The sequence below is a fragment of the Psittacula echo genome (assembly GCF_963264785.1).
Source record: "Psittacula echo genome assembly, chromosome: 2".
NCBI lineage: Eukaryota > Metazoa > Chordata > Aves > Psittaciformes > Psittacidae > Psittacula > Psittacula echo.
This window is the reverse complement of record NC_137737.1, coordinates 10,258,232-10,278,188: the sequence shown is the minus strand read 5'-3', so window position 1 is coordinate 10,278,188 and position 19,957 is coordinate 10,258,232. Positions and strand designations below refer to the sequence as shown.

The 19,957-nt window shown below is 41.6% G+C and overlaps 1 protein-coding gene across 1 annotated transcript in view; it reads right to left on the bottom strand.

Annotated features, from left to right (window-relative positions):
* TPK1 (thiamin pyrophosphokinase 1) overlaps nt 1-19,957 on the bottom strand; it is a gene marked incomplete at both ends in the record, with an annotated part of 286,248 nt that overhangs the window by 141,869 nt on the left and 124,422 nt on the right. The window contains one exon of the mRNA XM_080611270.1: nt 1,397-1,469. Within this exon, the coding sequence (XP_080467396.1) occupies nt 1,397-1,469 (73 nt within the window). The remainder of the gene's footprint in view (nt 1-1,396; nt 1,470-19,957) is intronic.

The following is a 19,957-nucleotide window of genomic DNA, read 5'->3' as shown; positions in this document are numbered from 1 at the left end:
CTTCCTTTTTTAATGAATGGCCCTCCTCTGGACTTGCTCCAGTAGGTACATGTCCTTCTCGTACTGGCTTAGTTTATTCCCTTCCATATCCTACTTCATTCTTCCCCCTCCTACCTCTTCCATCTCCCCTGTCGCTTCGATAATCCTTAAACCACATTCTTTCTTAAGACTTACCTACCCACCAACATGCAGTTTATAGAAGTGTTAATACCAACATTCATGGCAAACAGAGCAGTGTATTTTGTGATTTCACCATTTACTTACAGGTCATAAATTTCCAGTCTGTAATGAACAGCATTAATACAAAGCTTTTTATTTTATTTCCACTTTCCAAGCCGTAACCAAAGATCCTTGAGCTGTTCTCCCAAGACGGACAGCCATCACACACTTTTCCTTCTAATTCAATGAGGTACAACATGGGGAAAAAGTACCCACTCAGTGCTCAGAGAGGGACTCGAACCCAGCCCTACACACTCCTCCAGCCCTCCCCTCACTGTTGGAAACCTTTTGTTCTACCTGATTGATCCTGAGTCCATCGGGGGAATTTCAGGCAAATCTCAGCCTCACATGTTGAATTAGCAGCAGACATATTATAGACCTTTAAAGTCCACTAGCTCACAAGGATCAAACACTTCCCGCTCCTGCAAGCACAGCCTGCTGCAATGGTAAGCCGGCACACTGAGGCAAACTCCGATTTTGCAGAAACCTGTGGTCCAAGACGTGAGGTAAAGAACTGAACTCAGCACGTAAGCCCATAGAGGCAGGCAGGTGAAGTGTTAAATACTAAACAAGTCATAACTAAGGCAGGATTTTGAGCCCTAACACCAAAGAAATGCAAGTGTACCTTTATGTTGCTCACTGGAAACACAGTGGCTACACTGGGAATAAATTAGTGTATGCAGCATTTGCCTGAAAACCTGTTAAAGAGAGCACTCCACTAGTGAAGAAGTAGTTGGGGTGTAATTCAGCGCTTCAGTGGGTGAGGAACAGACGGATGTCTCCATCTGCAGCTAAGAAGGTAAAGTCATACAAAGAAAACAGTCAGAGGGACTCTGTAGAAAGTCTGTGGGTGCCATCTGTGTGGGAATCACGGGAGGTTAATCCTTATTGCTCTGTATCTTGTGGAGTAAAAGAGGGCACAGATTTTTCAGGAAGTTTTACCCTGGTTTCTAGTTGCTCATGATCTCCAGCAAGGTTTGGGCAGGACCACACCTCACACCTTTACTTTAAGCATCAGTACAGTGCTGAGCAGAGCACGTCTGAGTTTGCAAGGTGCTTCACAACTGAAGCCTCAAAGAAACCACTGGAGTCAGGATCACTTAATGACCACTGAGGGCACTAATGGGTTGGATCCTACAATGCTTTAACACACAAACTCATCAGAGATTTGACTTACCTTGACCTTGTAGTACTCCTTGACTTCAGGCTGAATGGAATCAAAATCACCACTGATGTAGTCGGGCAAGAAGCTGAAAGGAAAGCAATGAGCAGTGAAATGAAAAAGTAATCCATCTTTCTACATTTACTATTTATCTTTTCAAGAGCATTACTCTCTGAAGGGAATAGGAGTTAGTTAAAAGTGTGTTAAAACAACAGCTGATATGAGGTGATACAAAATAAGGTAACTGATGAACTGTAAAACTGGTAAACCAGTGCCCCTGAGGGGCTGAGGGACCCACACATTGCCTAGATGCCTATATATCTCCTGGGTAAAGGCAAGACTTGTGTGTGCATGGTTCTGGAAAGACAACTCTCAAGTATCTTCCAAATGTATCATTTAGTCAGTAAAGCATCTGAAAAAACATATCTGAGTGCTGTACATTAAGCCTTGGAGGATATCTTCTAACAGAAGATGATGATGATGCGTCTTGGACAGCTGGTATGCCACAGATGTTCCAAAGACTTGTATTTTGGTTGTTACTGATGTCATCTCCTTTCTGCTCTTCTCCTTGATTATTAACAATATTCACCCCAAAATATGGGAGCCAAATGCTCAGTGATTTTTAAATCATATCTTGGATGTTCAAAACGCGTATGAACCCGATTCGAAATCCTAACCATCATTTGTATGGTCACATTACCGCAAAGCACATCGAAATAATGCTGGCATATTTATCTCAACTTGCTGTTGTCACTTTTTAATTGCAGAGTACGTCAAAATATTTACCATACAAATTCTCACCAAATTCATACTGAACCTTCAACTGTGCTGCAGAAAGAACAGCTTAAAGATACAGGTTGGGAAAGAAAGAAAAGAAAATTACACCAAAACCAACCAACCAACCCCACAGAAATACAGCTTTCCATCTTGCATAATTCCTGGAGCCAGGACAACAGGTCAAAGTGTTGCCACTGTTTCAACACATCAGACTGAACCGAGTTTTGAAATCAAAGCTGTGATTTCAGTGTTTTCTGACCATTTAAATACACAGCTCCTCTTCTCCGAGGTTACTATAATTTATGAGGTGTATGAGAGTTCAGCAGCAAACTAGTTTACAACTCAAGCAGATTTATGAGGAATTGGGCAAAGCATTTTGGGGCATATTCTTGTTCCACATGATTTTAGAAGAACATGGCAGGGTCTACAACACCCCCCACGTAAAAACTGGTACAACCCTCGTGTTTGGCTCTGCTCTAAGATTTCAGGAGACACGTAGTCACTGGCCACCATTGCTTTGAAAATGGAAAGCTGCTTCAGCAGAAGCTGGTAAGTACAACTGTTGCTAGCTCATGTGCAGCTGTGGCATTTCTAATTCTCTGCTCTCTGCTAGTACTAAGGTTTTATAAAAGGATACGTATTAAATATAATCTCTCCAAAGGTGATGCTCCCACACTCACAGCAGGGGCAAGGGCAGTCCCTTCTGCATCAGGATTTATAGAGGGCATACAAACCAGCTAGAAGAAATGCAAATGCTTCGGTGCTCTGTTTCATGTGCTCAAGTCTGTTTCATGTGCCCAAGTAGATATGCTTCTTCAATGTGCAGCTCACCTTTTCAGCATACAAAAACCACCATGTTTTCAAAATCTTAAATTTTAAATTGCTGCCTTTTTACCTTTCCACTATTTTCCCCATGAAATACTCACTGAATACAACAAGCCTAAAGAACTACAGGTATTCTCTTTCCATTTATTATTTTCCTTTCATTTCTTTCTGATTGGAGCAAAGCCATTAATAGTAAACTCAGTCCAGGCCTTACAGCAGTGGCCCCAAATGTGAGCCCTGGAGGCATCCCAGCAGGTTGCCAGGAAGAACAACAAGGCAGTTGTCATGGAAAGCCAACTTGGTATGACACACACATCCACTCTGATGAAAAAGCAGATGTCTTTAGGTTGTTTATCTCACTGAAATGTGATTCATAAATCCAAAAGTGTCTCTGCCATGTTTTTTCTCTACAGTAACTACAGACTGCTGAGCTTTTAGATAATCAACCATTTCTCCTGAGTGCTTCACGAGGCATAACTGGGAGCAGAATTAGCCAAATAAGTATCTTCTCAGCATCAAATGCTCCTGCACAGCTTCAGCTCTCATCCAAAGTAAAGCCATTTTCATGACAAATGCTAGCTGAAGTTCTGTCTGCATTTTTACAAGCAAGAATCTCCATTGCACGTCCCATGTGCTCTGCCATGGCTCCTGGCCACGCTGCCTGAACACATATCCTATGCCAGGAATTGCAACATCCATTTTCAAAACATCCTCTCTAAACAGTTCGCTTGCAGCCACCACAAAGCCAGAAGCGACTGACAGAGGATAAGGAATTGTGGCTCGGAACTTCAGAATTTCTTTCTTCTCTTCTCCTTCCTTTTTAGAAATGCCAGAAACAAGGAAAATTCGGAAAGTCACTGCTGATGAATGCTGAGGAAATCTCAACTTGCAATCACAAAGTGTTTCAGCTTTGTTGTCAGATGGCTGCTCTTTGTAACTCATTGGCTATACAACCCAAGAAAAGCAAGCCAGCCTTCAGTCAAGAGTGAAAAGGTGTATTTTACTTGGTCCTTTTGAGTTCTGTGGAACAGACTGCCTGCGTCAGGTGAGCAGAATCAAATCAAAGCTCTTCTCTAATTAACATCAGTGAAGAAAAGTCTTTCTATCCTAGTCTAACTTGTCTCAGACTGACTAACCTCAGTGAAGATTAGCACAACTGATAGAGAAAAAGGGGAAACAGTTCAGAGAGATACATATAGAAAAAACCTCATAGTGAAGTAGTTTAAGAATATAAATGTAATGATTGGTTTTCAAGTCTTTGCCATGCTATAGCTCTGTATTTACTCCAGGGTACAGCCTAGTCCAGGAGAACAGGCTCTGGAGAATCACTTATCAAGCTTACTACACTATATGAGCGGAAGAAATTATGCCAGAAAAAAGCAACAAGAAAGGCCTCTCCTTTAAACTTCAATCAGCCACTCTTATTTAAAGTCTGGATTAAAATCAGGTATTCTATTAATCCAACCTATGTTTTTCTACTCTCTGACCTCAAATTTATGAATAATTCTGACTGGGTATCATACCTATTGAAGAAGACATGTATTTCAGTGACATCTATGGCACACATGCTTTTAGCTTTTTGCCCATGATGGCAAAAGATGGTTTTAATTCCATTTCCTAAGTGCAATTTAGAATTGCGATTTCTAAGTGGTCCAGATGATGCAGTCTCCTCCACTTCAGAACCATGTTCCACCAGTCTCATTAGCTATTAATTATCACTCTGCATATATGGTCATGACCAGTTCAGCTGGCTTGGTTTTCTGCTGCTTTACACTGACATTTCTCAGGAGTGAGCCGACTCCATAATCCTCAAGGGGTAAGTAGGAAATTCATGTGAGATCAGCTTCTTCTACCAAGCCTTTTTTAGAGCTGTCAAGCACTGAGCAATGAAAAAATCCTTAGAGGCTTTGGGCCAACCAGAGCCTTTCTTCCTCTTCTAATTCTGTTTCCCTTTTGGAGGTTAAGGGGTTTTGTTTGGCTTTAGGTTGTTGCTTTGTTGTTGCTGTTGTTTCAGGGTTTGTTCTCTTCAGGGTATTTTACAGCCATACCGCATCCATCTAAAATGAGTTTGGAATCAGGAGACCAGGACTGCTTTCAGATAAGGACCTGCAGGCACTTCCAGAGCAGACAATATTTCCTGTATATAAATAGTGGGGTTTTAAACCCAGAGTTTAATATGAAACCTTTAAAGGTTTAGCCAGTTTACCAAGAAAGCAACCAGCACTATTTCTCACAAATTTTGAGATGGATCCCACCTAGGGGATTTATCCCAATTGGATAAAGGGTAAATGTTGTCTGAACAGCTTTATGAGCTCCCAGGATGCTGGGCTGGACAGCAAGAGTTAAAAAAAGACTCCAGCAAGTTTGCCATAGTTTCAAGATACACTCGTGAAATCTCCGTCACCAGTACCATAAAACAGTCATTGACTCTTGCCACAGAGACAGATTACAAAATAAATAGGAGCTATTTAAACTCCAAGGTTCTCATGCTAAGTAAACACAACTGTGCCTTTTGTCTTCAAGTAACCCATTTAATGGACACAGTTTAATTAATGAAGCTGTTTTACTTTTAAATGTTCCCCACAAATGAACAGCATGTTACGTTTATAATATCAGAATACTTGGTCCTTTATTCACCTACTTTCAGAATTCAGTGGGGGGTGGCAAATATGCCTTTTTATCAGGTTATAAAAAAGAAAACAGAAAACCCAAGAGATCACACTAGCAGTTTATAGTAAAAAACTGTGCTGCCTCCTTAAATAAATTGCTCTGGCATAACTGTTCAGTTCTATCATTAATTCAAAGTTACAGTTTCCTAGTACTATTGACTTTTTGTGTGATGTAGTTCCTTTAGCGCGTAATTGCCTGCAATTAACCTTCTTTAAACAAATGTTAACATCAGAGACATGAGCATTTAAAGGCAGTATCTGTGGTACCCTTTGCTTCCTTCAGTTAGAGCACAGCAAACATTCCCACGCAGACAAGCGCTACGCGTCCCAGCTGTACCATTCAGGAGCATGAAATGGGTTCCTGCACTGTTTCTTCCACTGATAAAAATAAGTCTCAAACCCAGTGCCTTTTACCCTGGACCAACAGAACAAGCTGTTTCCAGTAGAAAGAAAGGAAGATAACAAGGTGCAGACTTAAGATGAAGCAGTCAGCTTTGACTTTCAGACGCATCTCCTAGTTGGGAGTACAGAAGATAAAGCACTCTAGCATTGCTTTGGGATAAATGTTAAAATCACGGTTTAACAAAAAAGCCCAGCAAACAAAAAATAATGCCCCCAAACCTACATTTGCTGACAGTTAAAGTGCACTTTCACCTTGCCCTCCTCACTGTCAGTCTTGACTAGAAGGGTGAGTGAGGGCTGCTCTCATCAGAAAGGTGTTAAGTTGTTTAAATCTGTCAGAAGTATACTGTTAACTGCTATGAAGATCAAAGTGCCTTTTTAACTCCTGGACACAAGTACAGCTCAAGTAGATGCCATTTCTGTCTTGTCTCAAAGCAGCATACTCAGGTGCTCCATCCAGCTGTACAGAGGCGAGTTCTTCCTGAAAGGAGAAACGTCAGATTGCAAGATCTATTCAGAGCTGCTGGCTGTTCAATCTATAAATACCTTCCCAGTATTACCTGCAAGGTGACCACAAGTCAGGATCACACCCGAAGCTCAGAAGCCAAACACTAAATACCAACACAATTAATGAACCTCAAACAGACCATAAAAAAGCATTTCGGTTTGGTTCATCTCAAACAAATCACATGAAGGATTCCACTACTTATTATCATCATCAGGCCTTTAAAAAACAGCTAAAGCACAGTCTTTTCCCTTCTCCACCCTTTACTTCCCAATCAAGACTCTCTTGAAGTCAGCTGGCTCACGTTTTCTGACTCCATGGTTCACATCACTTATGTCAACCCCCAAAGCCTCCCTTATCACTACAGAGTGTTTCTATGAGGGTGGCACTAACAACAATGTTGTGCTAGCTGCTGTGTGAATTCAGAAAGAAATAACAAAAGAAACTCCAATTGCCTGTGCCTTCCTCTAAGACCTTAATAAACCCTAATGTTCATTATGCAATTGTTTACACAGAACATCATTCCCAAACAACATTTTGTATATTGCAATAAGATTACAGTAAATCCAGATGAGTTTTAACAAGATTAAAAACAAAAAGAGGGGGGTGTTGGGGACACAACAACAGTTGCAGATCCAATTTAACACAGGAAGCAAGTGTATGCACACATCGGGCCATACACAGAGAGCAGATTGGTGTGATCCTGCCAGAATTCTGGGCACAGACTGTTACCACATCTGTGGATTGCAGACAGGTAGCTCTGTGGTTAAAAGTACTTGGAAATATTTGGCAACCTTGGAGAACAGCCTCTTTTCTCTTTACTTTTTAAAGAGCTTAGTGCTAAAAGAGCATAAAAGTATTATTTCATTTGCAAACGCTATGATTTAAAGAAAAAGATAAAAGTGTGTGAAGATATGAGGGCAATAATGCATTCATTTATGCTTGCCTAGTATGCAGTGTCACCTTGCAAATAGTAAAAAAATAGCTGAAATAAATTGGAGAACATATTACCTTCAGCTGAAGCTGCTATGCAAAGCACACATCAGGGGGACATCTTCTGCAGGGGACAGCCTGCTTGCTCCCATTATCATTAACAAAAATCAAGCAGATAACACCCTGCCTTGAAACCTTATCCCTCAGTGACAAAGAAAAGTGTTAATGATAGCCACACCTACTGCATTTTTCTTTTAAATTGTCAATATTTGAAACTGTTCTCCAGCTACAATCAATACAGCTCAAAATAAAGGGATGCTCCAGGATTGAAGAACTGCTTGCTTGTTTTCCAAGGTGCTGAACAGCCTATGTTCCCGATAAGCACAAGTACTTTGGGAAAAAACCCAGTGTGCACAGGACAAGCAACTCCTAGAGACTGCTCTTAAGTACCTGTGGCTTCTTTTCACTACTTACAGGCTGATGTGTTGCCTAAAATAAAGGCTACACGACTGTAATGTTGCCATCACCTTAGAGCCAATTAAAGCTGCAACTATTCAGCAGCACCTCTCAGAAGACACTCAGCACCTCCCAGGCTCAAGCACCACGTCTTGCTGTTGGATCCTTGGCAATAGGAGTGAAAAAAATGCGGTTGAGCTGTGAGTTTCCATCCTTGCACAGGGCAGCATGGCTCAGGGCAGAGTATTAATTCAGTGGCAGAATAAGCACCAGTGCCTCAGTGTAAGTTGCACAAAAGCACGTGGTTTTGAAAGCTGGGGAAGCATAAGTGCTTATTGAGAAGCGCCAGACTCTTGTCTTCTAGGACACAAGGCCAGAGGAAAGGTGAGAGAAGATGAGCAACATAACGAGGACTCCCTCCAACAGGTGACTGAGAAGATAAGAGGCTGAAAAGGCACCCAAAATTGTTTTACCTCTTGTCATGTCCAAGCAACAGATGGCAGAATTTGCCCTAAAAATTGAGAAAAACCAGCCATTACCTCAGAGAAAGGTAAAGTGTTCATCATTAACAGTTTACACTGCACGTGAGGAATCAAAGGGATCTAAAACCTGGTAAACTTAGATTGAGGCTGTCACAAAACACACTGAGATTTCAATACTAGCCTCAAAAAGGCAGCAGTGAAAGGAAGCTAAAGTTTGCTCAGGCTTCTTCACAGAGTGCCGCCAAAGTTGGATTTTGCTGCTCCAAGAGGAGAACGAACTCATTTTCCCTTCTAATCAGATAGTTCGTAACAACCCCTACAGTGTGGCTTGAAAGCTCATTATACAATTTCAAAAGTCAGCTTTGATGACAGATATTTTAACCCTACATGTCCTTTCTGTGAACCTTCACACCAGTAAGAACACTTACAAGTCAAGCACAATCAAACAATAAGCATGTGAAAGACCTTCACTGGGATTTCCTTGCTTTGATAATTTACTTATCTTTGCTGAGTACCTTAAGTACCTGCCTTGAGTTTAGCATCTCTTTACTTGCAAAAGTAGGGATGACCACTTATGCAGGAGAGGTCGAGTTTGAAGAAGCCCTTTCATGGCTTGAAATTGCAGTCACTAGCTTGCAGCAGAAATTCTTTAGAGCCCTTTCTACACAACTCACGAGAGCAATGAGAACAGATTTGTTCCCTTACTGAGCAACCTGTTTCAAACAGGCAAGGAGAAAGCTGAAGGTTTTTAAAAGTCTTACTTATGCTTCTCCTGTTTGAGCCTTCATTTTCTCTTCCAGTTTCCATGTACACATAATTTTATAGACTAACTTTCGGTTTCATAGCCAGAAAAGAGACATCTTGATACTTATCTATAAAGAGGAAGACCAGCCATAGACGGTGAACTGCCACACAGAAATGTATTAAAACACACCTACTCAGAAGACATGAAGTGCTAAGGAGGAATCCAGAACATCTGACAATACAGCTGCTGAAAGGCAAAGCTGACTTCTGCATGGTTAATGAAAGTGTCTTCTGTCCTGGGCTCTAAGTGCCTGTAGCGCAGCCACTGAGCAAACTTCTAACCCTTTTTCTTTTTGGTGGAGATGTGCGTAATGACCTCAGATACAGTAATGAAACCTCTTCAGGTTTCGAGCCCTTACACCAATAAAGTACAGAATATTGTGCGAGAAACAATCCTGAAAACCCTTGTGCTGCACAGAGGAACAAAGCACGTTTGTTACTTAACTTTTTTTAGGGAATGTGAGCCCACATGGCAAGGAATGGAGGAAAGACGTGTAACAACAAACAGCCCTTTGAAGTCTGTTGTCTCTGTATGGCTGAAATTTGGTAACTCGTTCTATGAAACCTTTCACTGCTGACCTCTGCTGCAGCATTTCCAGAGCTGACAGAGAACCAGGATACTCCACTGGAGCATTAGCATTTCAAAAGGTACCTGCATCTTTGCCCAGCACAGCACAGAAGCATTAATTAGAGAGACAGCAGAAGATAAATGTGCATTCAAAATGAGAGCTGGGCTCTATCTGATGCTGAGTAACCTTTACTAAACAGCATCCTCACCTTCCTCAAAATAACTCAAGGGACTATTCTCCCATTTCTACACAGTTCAGCTGTACAATGTATGACCCCATTTCATTTTCTGGAACTTGTCATTTACACAACAACATCATATTGTAAAGTTTGATAAAAATTCTTTCAGGTAAGTACTAATCACAAAGGTGAAAGGCAGACCTTACAAACTCCGAAGGAAAAGCGTTTAATACACCAGTGTCCCTATATTTAGTGGGATGGAGCATCACAGCTGGGTACAGCTTCATAGCTGGCAGAGACATCCTACTCACTTTAATTCTTTCTTACACTACTCATAGTGTCACCACCTCTACAGAATACCAGTATGGATGTTTTAGTTAGGCAAGTCAGCAGGTTTAGAGTATGAACAAAAGCAGTTATGAACACAAAAGCAGTTCTCTCTCAAGTAAGACTGGAAGTATTTTAAACAATTTTTGTGAGCACAGCTGCAACTAAAATGCCTCTGATAAAGCTCTAATTAAAGAATAAAAACCTCTTTTACAGTTACCTGACATACAGATGAAATTAAGAATGCTGGGCTGCATCAAAAGGAGCATGAGCAGCAGGTCAAGGGAGGGGATTCTCCCCCTCTGATGTGCTCTCATGAGACCCCCCCTCCAGTCCTGGGTCCAGCTCTGGGGCAACAACACAAGAGGGACGTGGAGCTGCTGGAGCGAGTCCAGGGGAGGCCACAGAGATGCTCTGAGGGCTGGAGCAGCTCTGCTCTGAAGCCAAGCTGAGAGAGCTGGGCTGGTTCAGCCTGGAGAAGAGAAGGCTCCTTAAGGGGAGACCTTAGAGCAGCTCCAGTGCCTAAAGGGGCTGCAAGAAATGTGGAGAGGGGCTTTTCACAAGGTCATATAGTGACAGGACGAGGGGAAATGGCTTTAAACTGACAGAGAGGAGATTGCAATGAGACATTAGGCAGAAGTTCTTTACTGTGAGGGTGCTGAGGCACTGGCACCGGGTGCCCAGAGAAGATGTGGCTGCCCCATCCCTGGCAGTGTTCAAGGCCAGCTTGGAAGGGGCTTGAAGCAACCTGATCTAGTGGAAGGGGTCCCTGCCTGTGGCAGGGGTTTGGAACTGGATGAGCTTTAAGGTCCCTTCTAACCCAAACCATTCATGATTCTATGAAACCTCCTTTCACCTGTTGCTCACGCTCCTTTTGATGCAACCCAGGATACAGTTGGTTTCTGGACTCAAGCACACACTGAAGCCGGCTCATGTTGAGCTTCTCATCAACCAACACTCCCAAGTTCTTCTCCTCAAGGCTGCTCTCAGTCCAGTCTCTGCCTAGTCAAACTAAGGTGCTATAGTGTGTTTTCAGTAAAGCAAGTAGGTATGTGCAACTATTGCTATTAAGTCTTTAATACCCAGACTGTTGCTGGGCTGTAGCCACCAAACTCCTACTGTCTGTGGCTTCAGCTGGCTGTTGTCATTAATGTTTCATCACAAGCATTCAGTTTACTGTCACTTCCCAATATAGTACTTAAGAGCACAAATGACAGCATTTAGATAACTACCTACCTGACATATCAAAATCAAACAGGTCAAGGTATAGATTTAGTGCTTGTTCATAAATGACAATCACAGAATAAATTGCACACGACTGAGGCATTAGAAACATTACATACACACATGATATTAGAGAGCTGTTTTTTCTCAATCTCTCCTCTCCAATCCTCCTCCTTTCCCTTTTTTTGTCTATTTGGGTTAAAAATGTTCAGACAGAAAATGCCTCATTCTCAGTAAGCAGCACCAATAGTCCAAAGAGCTTGGGCTCTGTACAAGGAATTTTACATCAGACAGAGTAGCTGAAAAAAACCCCAGCTTTTAATGTAAACTCTGATGCTGTTGGTGCCCTGCATATTATAAAAAGGTTTTAACAATACTCCCTGTAACAACTTCACAATTTATTATGATTAAAACCATATTTATAAAACCCTTAACTGCTATCCTACTAAGATCTATTACTGCACTACCACTTTCATTTAATCTTTTCAACACCCTAATTAACTTTTCTTAACAGAATCAGAAATAGATGTTAAGGACACAGGTCTACCTGTAAGTAATACAATGCCATGATGAGCTCTTATTAACAGTTATTCCCTTCATAAACAGTGATAGTAGCTGTTCCTCAGGGAAGACATTCAGAGGTCTGATATCCCTACTGCTGTCTGCAACCATTTATGCTACAAGAAGGGAAAGGAGAACTGACTGGATGCAGCACTGGATGTGCTTTGGAAAAGCCAAGACACAGATGAGTTGAGTATCAGACATTTGGAATTAGTATCTACTGAGATGCTCTAGGAGCAGCTCAAAGACCATCAGAGGTGACATGATGTAATGTAACCATCATTAGAGATGTCATTTCCTAGAAGAGTGAGGTTCTGGATGCCCATGTGGCCCATTCCTCCAAATTCACTGCCAGATAATTTTTTCCACATGCTTTAATGCCAGCAGGTCATTAATTCACGGGTTAATGAAAACCATGTAAAGTTGGGAGGAACAGACCCATCTGCCTGATAATGAAGTAACAGACCCACATTTTATTGGAATGACAGAAAAACTTTCATTGAAGTTACTTTTGTAATTTCATTGTAAGCAATTTCATTTCACTGTAAGCAAAACCATCCCCTGAATCCTAGGCTGTTAAATACCTGGTTAAGCTCAGGTGCAAAACAAGCCTGGACCAGCCAGTTACAGCCAGCCAGCTAGTAACAAGAAGGAACTGGGACTTATGTGCTGACAAAAAGGCATGGAGTTTGTGACCTTTCCCACCTTCAAACTGAGCCCAGTGCACTCAGGGAGCGGCAGCACATCTACTCTAGGTAACAATGGCTGATGCAAGCCACACTGCAGCAGTCTGGGAGGACCCCATCACCAGTGTCTCTGGCAACGTGGCATCCCAGCTTTCTAAAGCAGCGCCTCCCTTACCTAAGCCCACAGTAGAGAGGGAGGTGGTGAACACAAAATCCCCTTCTCCTAGCAGTGGAGGTCCAAGGCCCAAGAAGGGCAGGCTGTGAGCCATCAATGAGCCCATGCAGCTTTTCCAAAGGCCAGGCTGTGGAATCAAAGAGTGATTTCTTTTCAGTGAGAAGGATTCCTTTTCTTTTAGATGGAGTCTCAGCTTTTACAGGATTTTACAAAATGCAGGCTCCTAGGTGCTATGATGCTCCTAGATACCTGTGCTTTGTCTGGCCCAAGAACGAACAGGTACAAGCAGTTTTCCCCATCCCTTTCTTCCACAAGGTGGGTAAAAGAGTTTCCAATGCAGTTTTGGATGAAACAAAAAGTTAAAGTAATTACAATTACTTTTAAAACACAGAAGTAAGGAATCAAAGCTACAAACTGCTGGCAACCCATGCGTTTGTCCTCTATGTTCAGAGATTAAAATCATTCACTCTTCAGATAAGAGTGGAGCAAGGCAGTGAGTGTATGAGCATTTGAATTAGCTAATTTACAATGATGGCTGGGGGGGGAATGAAGAAAAATCTACATTTGGATTGAAAACTTGCCTGTGGCCCTATGCCAGGATCCTGCCTAATACACTTGAACACGCTGAAATATTAAACCCCAGAAGCACAAGAACAAAGAGGGAAATTTGATGAGCTCTTAAACAGGGTCATGAACATGATTGTATTTCTGCTGGCGCTACTGAAAGAAGTCAAAACTTGCCACGGCTGTTCCAGTGTGAGCATGGCAAAGAAAGCACTTTCCACTCTGATTAGAAATGAGATCCTGCAGAATGGGGAAAGCATCACTCTCCTGATGAAAGCCCTCTTCAGCATGTCGGGAATGCTATTAATGTTCCTGAAGCCGCTCCCGAGGTGTATTACCATCACATATATGCATGACAGTGCTGACCACTTAATCCCTCTTCTGTCACAGGCAAGTTAGAAACTAAAAATTACACTGACACCCAAGGGTATTTCATAATAGAATACGAAACAAAATGATAAATTTGCAGATGATTTTGGCTTTGCCTCATGGTACTCCATTATAGACCAAATATTCCTGGCCTCTCATTCATTACCATTTAATTACAACAGAATACCTTTCTTTCAGACTTCATTAACCTCTGAAAGGAGTTTGTGACCTTGGGACCCTGCTTGCAACATGATGTTAGAATACTGCTTTGCTAGGAAACACTTCCTGAAATGCTGAATTTAATCAAATGCATAGGTTTTTATGGGAAACACAAGAAACATGGGAACGCTGCATGTGGTCACTTAATGAACAAGAGTTAGAGCGCATAAGACTCACAAATCAATACTAGATTAATGTTAAAAGGTGCCACAAGTGTTTCCCCGGGGGACAGGCTTATTACAGTAAACATGATCACAGATGCTCTTCCTATTACTTTCACTGTGGGGATGAGAAGACGGAGTAAGGAAACAAGAAGGGATTTGCCCATGTAATTCCTCTTTGTTTAAGCCAGCAGAAACGTGAGTATCCCACCAAGCCAGTGACAGCGTAGCACAGTTCCAGCTCCTGTCTTTGTCACAAGCTGCTGTTCAATCTGAAACGCTTTGACTCTAGAAGGAAATGTGAGAGCAGCAACCTCTTCACAAGATGAGAGGCAGAACCACAGCTCGTGCAGTTGCTTTCATTGCTTTGCTGCAAAGCTTCGAATGATGGATCAAAGCTGGCCCCTCGGTGCCAATCAGAGCGGATGCTTGCGAAGTGGGCGCAGGTTCAGCAACTCGCTTGCTAGCAATGTTAACTCCTCAAAACAGAGTCTTCATCATCCTGAGAATTCCCTCTGAGAGCTAACATCCCATCAATCCATGCAAGCTCACAATTCCCTCCTGTACAAAACCACCCCAACATCACTTATGCACAGTTTTCTTTTCTCCTAAAATTAAAAGCATCAGACAGAAGAGATATTGACAGTCACATCTGTCACTTCCTTAATTAAAAGTATTTGTTGTCAAAGCTCGCAGATGAGGCTTTAACACAAAAAATGGCACTGAATCGTGTACCGACTCTTTTTCAGTTGCATTTTTGGGACAGTCTGTCTTTCCCTCCCCACTCAAACTACCTTAATGCACACAAATCCAATTTGATCTGTCACTGGCATTTAACACACTTGCCGCAGCTTGTAAAATTAGAAAACATCAATCCTCCCACAGATACTGCTGGAACTTGCCGAGGCATATCACATCTTTTGCCCTTACTACTACAGAGCCTTCCCCCCTTTGTTTCATGTGACAGAACAGCACTTGTTCTACTGGAGTTATTAGCTAGGTTTATTCCAGAGACTTTTTCTCCTTTTCAGCTTTAGGATCACAAACATTTTCACTCCCTCCCCATCCTTTTCCTTGTACTGTTTTTCTCCCTCCCTTCCAATTTTGCCTTCTTTAGATGATGCCTGTGCCAACTGTCACCTAACGTGTTCAACTCTCCTAAATACCGAGGAAAAAGCCCTGCTGACAAAGAAACAGATTTTCAGAGTGCTGTTGCTTCAGTGCATGTATGTTTTCAAGCTCTTGGCAGAATGACTTCCCTTCTGCACAGAGGGGATGACAACCACAGGCCCCTTTCTCAATGCTCTGGCCCACAGCTGGATGTCCAGTACTCTGAACGATGTCATTGGACTTGTAGCACACACTGATTGCAGGGAAAACACCACCACCAAAAAAAGCCAACCTCAAAATCTCACTACCCTCACTAAATATTTTACCAAGTATTTTCAGCTACACCTGAATACCCGTCTCCCTTTTATGCTGGAGAAAAAGACAGCCAGCTCCAAAGGCACAGCCTTTTATCCTCTGCCATCGGTACCCACTGTGTCATTGTGTCATGTATCAAGCACTCTAAAAATACACCTTTTCTAACCTGCTGATCTTTATCCATCTTCTTCACTGGCATCCTATTAGCTCCCTCCACACTAATGAGTTAATCCAGTCTCAAGCTGCAAATCCCTAATGCTACTTTCAGTTAGTCATTCTTTATACATAATGCTTATAATGAATGAATTAACGGGAACAGCTATATCATTATTTAATGCTTCTATTCTTTTTTATATGCCAGGAAACTTTTATACAGAAATCAAAAAACTTCAAAGCCACACTGAAGGAAATACAGAGCAAACTGCACATACATGTGTACTCTGTCTGATCCAAAACATCTTATATATACATTAGCCACATGATGTACATACCTGGAACAGGTTGCTCAGCTTCGTTTTAATAGAAAGAAGAAACTTATTTCAGATGGAGTTTCTTAACAAGAGCCAGACAGCTTGAGAGTCAAGCAGCTTGTGTAGGTGGGATATCACTCTAGAGTTATGAGTCCAAGAGCAATGTATTCCTATAGGATGAACATCATTCCTGGTCTTACCGCTTCCAAACTCTACTCTAAATATTTTGATCACTGTGTGGGCACTACAAAGTACTTCCAAATACAATAAGCAGTGACTACTTCCAACTATGGCCAATGCTGCCTTCAAATCTGAAATCAGAGCAATAGATGCTCAAACATTATTTACACAGCTAAAAGTGGTTTGGTTATATTTCTTTTAAAGCACAAGGGATAAAAACGGATTGCGTCCCAGTCTCTGGAAGACACAGTAACTGACAAAGTAGCAGTGACAGTCTCATTCCTGTTCCATCCATTTCATAGGCTGTTGGAACAGTATCTGGTTGCTGTGGCAGTTTCCCTGCTTGCAATCACCATAGAGAAGAGATGCATCGCATCAAGCATTAATTGCATTGCAAGAATTCAGGGCAATGTATGGAAAGGGTGTAATTGCTTAGACATTTATAGCTTAATCACTTCTCAATTAAGTCAACAGAAGATCCTGAATCTGTACAAAAGGTAAACCGAGTCCCTGTTTGGCAAGCACAGGCCATATCTATTCCTGTGTTGTGACATTTAATGAGAAAAACTCAGTAACACTAAAAAAGATAGAAAACAAAAACCAAACCAACCAAACCCAACACACAAAAGCCTGTGTTAACAGCTCTGCTGAGCTGGCATCGAAACTTAGTTTCCCCTCATTCACCAAGTGAATTTAAAACCCCCAAACAAACCCCAACCCTGATTTCTAGCATATATTTTGCAAAACTAAAGCCTCGACTGGTACCTAAATAAGGCAGGCAGTTTGCAGCTTGCAGAGGCACGTGGATACCCAGGGGAGTGATTTTTACATGAACTATGAGTTGAAGGAGAAGACTGGAGTTTCCTGAACATAAACGTGTCCAAAAGCAGCTTTGGAGGTACCACTGTAAACATTATCCACATGCTTGAGCAAGCTATTTCTGGCAGCAGAACACAACTGGCTGTATAACATCTCAGGGCTCTAACTTTCTAGCAAAGATTAACCCTCATGTCTTCAATTGTGGAATTTTTAGAGCTGCCTGACTACTTTACTTAGTCCAAATCAACGCTCAGCCCTTCACATGGATGGCTTTGCAACTGGTTCTGCAGTTTTGCTCCTTGCCTTGTCCTCGTCAGAAGAGGCACATAATACTCATCGCTTGGCCCTAAACAGTTATTTATTAACTATTCTTATTTATCAACTGTAATAAGTAGGCTTGATCAGAGTCTGAGAACACAGTTCCTTGTTCTTGATGGCACTTTCTGTGAAAACTGGGGCACAAAACATTTTAAAATGAAAAGCTGAAAGAGTCCATTTGTAAAACAGAGACACGCTTGGAATACAATTAGATTTAAACCCAAATCTTAGCAGAAGATCTAGGAAAAATAGTTTAAAGAAAAATGGATTTATATTTTTAAGTTTTACTTCTCATTATATTCTATAATGCGTAAAGTCCCCCATTTGCAAGCTACTGGCTTCACTAACACTCAGTTTAAACAGATTTGAAGTATACAATCATCTATCCTCAAAATAAAGGTGCCCATTTGAATGCAAATTGTTCAAAGTCACAACTTCTGCCTTTCGCATGTTTATGAAAAGAGAACAGAGTCTACTGAAGAAAGAGAATAGGAAAGAAAACCAAGAAATAAACACCCAGAATATGTTTACGCTCCAGCAATCACTAATAAGCTTACTGAAAGAGCGTTTTAGAGACAGCAAAAAGCTAATCTGAATAAGTTACCAATGGTTGTTATTTGTGTTCAGCCCCATTATGTAGCAGTCTGTAATATCAACTCACCTGGAAGGGCCCATACCCACACTTTCCAGGAGTTCTTTAGACGATGAAGGAAAGAAATAGCTGAGAAAGCGAAGAGGTGCTATAGCACTAGTGAGGGTAACAGTGCCGATCAGTCAACTTCAAGGACATTTATTAACATACATTCATTTTAAGGCACTGCTGGCACATGTATTTCTATGCTCCCAGACTGAATGCTCATCTTCACTGTCTTAACAAGCTTCTTTCAAAGTTATGATTTCTCTTGCCATGTTCATTATAAAGTTCATATTTTACATCTTAAATGACAAGTTCCATTGCAGCAAAACCCCAGCCTGGTTTGAGGCTTGCAGGAACTTTCTAGCTTCACTTTGTTTCAAACCCAGGAAAACTCCCACTCCCCAGCCTGCCCCAAACACTTGTAAAAAGCATTGCTCCATAAAAGCAAGCACTGCCTACCTAATCCTTAATTTCTAGTGATATTCAGAGATCCAAAAGAAGCAAAGGCATACATTTCATCCTAACACTACACACGGAGCCAGCTTTTCCTGGATCCTGGAATTGCTCCTTAGGCACAACAAACCAAACCGCTATAAAGTGCAGAGTGCTCTTAGGCCAGCTCAGGACTCTCTTCCAAGCTGATGTGACCCAATACACGGGTATTTTATCACTACAAAGTCCTAACTTCTAGCACTGGGGTGGCCATAAATGATTTTTACCATGTCATAAAGCCAGAAATCACCCAGATGGAGTGATTTCTCTACGTACAGTACACTTGGGGCAGAGATATAGCTATGTGAAGAAGAAGCTGAAGCAATACAAGCCCTCTGATTGAGAGACCTGGGATTAACTGTAAGTGTCCCTATATTCGCCTTTCCTCAGCCACTTTTTTTCCTTTCCCCACCCTGAATTACTGCTCTGGACAAATTGTGACCTCTTATTTTCCTGATTGGGAATTATAACTTGGCTTCTGGTGCTCTTACTGGGAGAGCACAGTATTATGGGCAGAGCACCTCACTGGCAGCCAGGAGACCTGGTTTCTGTATGAACAAACTGTCCCTCTCTTTTGTATTTGCTCATCATTCCATCTAGCCAAACTTTTGTCCTCATCCATCTCCTTGGAGTGCTCATGGAGATCAAGTCTGCCTCCACCTAGGACCTACTATTCCTTATTAAATACTGATTTTAGGTGGAATGATACCTGGCCCTTTTATAGGTTCAGCTTTTAACAAGGAATTATCAGAAACTCTGATGAGACCAGATGAAAAAGGGCAGCATTTTAGCCCTTCTTAAGGGTATTTACCCACATGTTAAAGTGACTGAGAATCTGAGATGATTTGCTCAGTGAGCAAACTGGGAACAAAACAAAGGTCTTGATTCCCAGTTCTCCATTTTAACCAGTGGATAATACTCTCACTTGAGATGAAACCTGGTACATCTGCCTCTGCCACTTGGGAATCATATCCAGAAGTTCTACCTAAGAGTGCTTTTCTTTTTTAGCTCTGCCCTTGTGAAGAAAGCATGGTCCTGTACTAAGGGAGTAACTTACTTGCAGTGTCTCCCAAAATAGAAGAAACGAGGCATGTATGCTTCCACATACACACAGTGTAAATGTTACTGTCATTCTACAATTCCCATCTTGGCTACCAAAAGCAACAGGAATTCAACATAAGTAATTCAAGAGTAATTTAATCTCAACTAAATTCTGCTGATATTTGTAAGCCCATGTGTTGGGGTTTTGTTTTTAACTAGATGATAATCTGCTGTTTGATTTTCAGATTGAGGAAATGATAGGAAAGCCCTTGTCCGTTTTCTGTTATGGTTTATGGAATATAGTAGTA